Source organism: Procambarus clarkii, chromosome 82, assembly GCF_040958095.1.
Source record: "Procambarus clarkii isolate CNS0578487 chromosome 82, FALCON_Pclarkii_2.0, whole genome shotgun sequence".
NCBI classification, from domain to species: domain Eukaryota; kingdom Metazoa; phylum Arthropoda; class Malacostraca; order Decapoda; family Cambaridae; genus Procambarus; species Procambarus clarkii.
The window spans coordinates 650245-653910 of NC_091231.1; the positions used below are offsets into that span (position 1 = coordinate 650245).

A 3666-nucleotide genomic window follows, 5' to 3' on the forward strand; every position below is an offset into this window, starting at 1 on the left:
GAGGGGGCGAGTGGAACCCTTGCATATTGCACAGTAATAACCCGCTGCTGATATCGCTTGTGTGTGTGTTACCTCTACAGGGTTTACGGTAGTAATTACTACTACTGCATTGGGTATACCTGCAGTATACTTGAGTATACGGGTGTATACTTGCTGTGGGTCCTGGGAGTTATACTCCCCCAAGCCTGGCCAGCAGCAATGATCTCTATTCATCTTATTTAATGCTTGTTGTATTTTTTGTATTATTTAGGTCCGTGTTTATACAGTTGTATCTCTCCGGATTTTGTCAGCTATTTGTAGGAAAACAGATTATCATCACAGCTCCAGGTAATGGTGTATTTCCAAACAAGTGTTTGTTATAGATTCAGCTACTCGGAACAAGCTCCAAGTAGCACGGGCTATGGTGAGCCCGTAGCTTACCTGGCACAGGAGCGGGGCAAGTAGCACGGGCTATGGTGAACCCGTAGCTTACCTGGCACAGGAGCGGGGCAAGTAGCACGGGCTATGGTGAACCCGTAGTGGACTTACCTGGCACAGGAGCGGGGCAAGTAGCACGGGCTATGGTGAACCCGTAGTGGACTTACCTGGCACAGGAGCGGTGCTAAATTCCAAACAGCGTTCTCACGGCCTTTTGCCTCAAATTAATATATTTTTTGTATAGCATGTTATCAGCTGTCTTAGCAGTACTGACAGTGGCTGACCTACTCACAGCTGACAACTGGCGAGGCTGTGATAACTTGCACCAGTCATACACCTTCTGTACTCCTTATCACACTGCATATTCCTGGATATTTATTGTAGGCGTCTTGGTTTGGCGTCACCGGTAGTTCTCAGTAATGGTTGGCGAGCTGATCTTACCCTTTCGGTCATATTCAACAACATGTCTACAAGAAACACTGCTGATCTGGACATCGGCGACGCCCTACACATCAAAAGGTCAAGACCAGCAATCAATAACCAGTTAACACATACAGTCTACCCACTTGGAGACCCCGAGCCAACACAGAGACAGTAGCAGCTCGATCATAAGCTCTTTATGTTCATGCTTGTAATAGCCTATTAATATCCATTTTGTTTCATCAACTTGTTCATCTCAACCACGTCCTCTACCACCTCACCCCAAGAGATTATGAGCCTTTGTAAATACATGGTCAATTTGTCTCTGAAAAATGTAAGGGGTGCTTTGCGCAACGCATCCATAGGCGTCTGACCATAATATAGTGTGAAAATGAACTTTCGAGAGTTAATTTTTCAGCGGGAGGAGGGGGGGGGGGGGTCGTAGCACTGACCACAGGCAGTTTTCCTATAACTCGTACACGAGTTTAATTTGATGGCTTCGTCTGGCGCTTTACAGAATAAGAACTGGAGACAGTTGAGTAATTCACCGCTGCGTCTGGGGACGAGGGACAAACTGGACATCCAAGCTGGGATTTATTTCTCTCCTATTGAGGATGAGTGAGCTTGTGGCTGTGGCGGTGTGCTCTTCACGCGACGAGCACTTCCCATTCTGGCGGCGTATATTCCAAAACTGGCCGAATACGTCGTATACGAGGTCGTGAATGTGTCCCTATTCAGGTTTCTGAAGGCAGAACTGAAATGTGAATATGGAGACCTCCGCCTGGGTGTATGGGGCCCCCTTGCATCTCTGACGTCATCACCTCCCCTTCTCTGACGTCACCTCCCCTTCTCTGACGTCACCTCCTCGTCTCGATCATGACAACTGTTTTATTTACCCAGCCATAAAGTGTTGGAGGAGAGCCTGGCCTGGCGTGTGGTGTTGAGGTGTGGCATCGTGGTGCCGATGACGGACACCTCCACTCTACCCTTAATTGTTCACAACACTTTGTTGGTAGTTAGATGAGAGAGTTCTGGTGCATTCTGTTTACTGTGCGGGGGAGGGGGAGGGTGTGTGGGGCTGGCGGGGGGGGGGGGGGGTGTACAGGAGGAGACGGTGTGAGGAGAGTGGGAGCAGTAGAGGAGAGACCTCATCTGCCCTAACTGAAGGAGGGACGTGGGCCCGGAAGGTCAGAGGTCACTGGCTCGAGGGGTGAGGGAGGGGTGACTGTCATGGGGGGAGGAGAGTGGTGACTCGCTACCCCCCCCCCCACTTCCTCCCACAACCTCTCCCACCACAACCTGGCCCCCACCACCCTCCACCTGATCAGTATTCACAACTACACCATAATTAGGGCGATATTGAGGCGCACTGCGTCACACTGGGGAAGGGGGAGGCCGAGAGTGAGGGGAGGGGGAGGCCGAGAGTGAGGGGAGGGGGGTTAAGGGAGCATGTTGGTGATGAGGCTGTATGTTGGTGACTGGTGAAGTGTTGGTGATTACCCGCCACACACCTAATATCTTAAGATTAGATCAGGTTAGGTCAGGTCAGGTTAGGTTAGGTCGTGTTCTTAAGAGTAGTGTGTCCCTCCTACCACCGTAACCGGCGGTGGGAAACGGCTCTGGCAAGGTTGTGTATTGGTCATACTCGCTTAACTCACGGTGCTAATGGAGCACCGCCCTGCTCCTTATTGTCCTAACTGCATTATCCCTCTTACAGCTGTGCATATCCTTGTTGAATGTCCTGACTTCCAGGAGGAGCGTGTGTCTTGCTTTCCGACCGTCTCTCGCGGTCACCTGTCCCTCCATAGAATTCTTGGTGAATCTTTTGATATCGTTCGCCTTATGCGTTTGTTCTCGTATTGGCATCCTTGGTGATATTTAGCGGCCTCTGATTATCCCGCACATTTGATGGTGCTACAAACCTTCCCGGTTTGGTGCCTTCTTGTGATAATTACTTACGGGCCCCCGAGCCCTCATCACAGACCCCAGCCCTCGCCAGATCCCTCACCTAAATTATTTCACCAATGTGTTTAGTAATCACAAGTATGTGAACGGCAAATTGACATGGCGATAATTAGTGGAGGTGGAGGTGGTGGAGGTGGCAGGTGGTAGGTGGTGGTGGCAGGTGGAGGTGGCAGGTGGAGGTGGCAGGAGGTGGCTGGCGGCCCCACACCATCACCGCTTGTCTTCGTGTTGGATTATAATGACTCAACTGTATAATTGTTTTACCAGGAAACACTTTTAAACCAATGATGGTGTGTGTGGGGGGGGGGGGGGGGGTTATATGTACTTCAGGGGGGGGGGACATGGAGGGTGTTAACTATAATTAACTAGGTCGGGGTAGCGGACCACCTCGGTGCTAACACTCTTCATTTGTAGACTATACCTTATAAGGATAAATATATTATATATTGGTGTGGTCGGGGATACGAAGCCTGTGTTTAGGGTTATGGACGTGCCCCTATACTGGCACTCCCCAGGTGGCACCCGCAACTGTTGTTCTGACTACCGGCTACCTGTTTACTGCTAGGTGAGAAGAGACATCAGGTGAAAAGTAATGTCAATCCTTTTCAACCTGACCGGGGACTGAACACGGGTCCCTGGGTTATGAAGTGAGGACGTAGACTATTGTGCTACAGGACCCACTGAGACCCGTCTCGCCAGACTAAAGCAATATATATTTTATATAGTGATTAGCACATAACCGATTGGACTCGATTGGCGCCTGACAGCTGGGTGGACAGCGCTTTGGATTCGTAGTCCTGAGGTTCCGGGTTCGATCCCCGGTGGAGGCGGAGACAAATGGGCAAAATGTTTCTTTCACCCTAT

At 50.4% G+C, this 3666-nt stretch overlaps 1 protein-coding gene across 1 annotated transcript in view; it reads right to left on the minus strand.

Annotated features, from left to right (window-relative positions):
* Positions 1–817: 817 nt before the first annotated feature.
* The window catches only part of LOC138358286 (uncharacterized), an 11654-nt gene continuing 8805 nt past the window's right edge, over positions 818–3666 (minus strand). Inside the window, exon 3 of the mRNA XM_069316141.1 lies at positions 818–922. Within this exon, the coding sequence (XP_069172242.1) occupies positions 818–922 (105 nt within the window). The remainder of the gene's footprint in view (positions 923–3666) is intronic.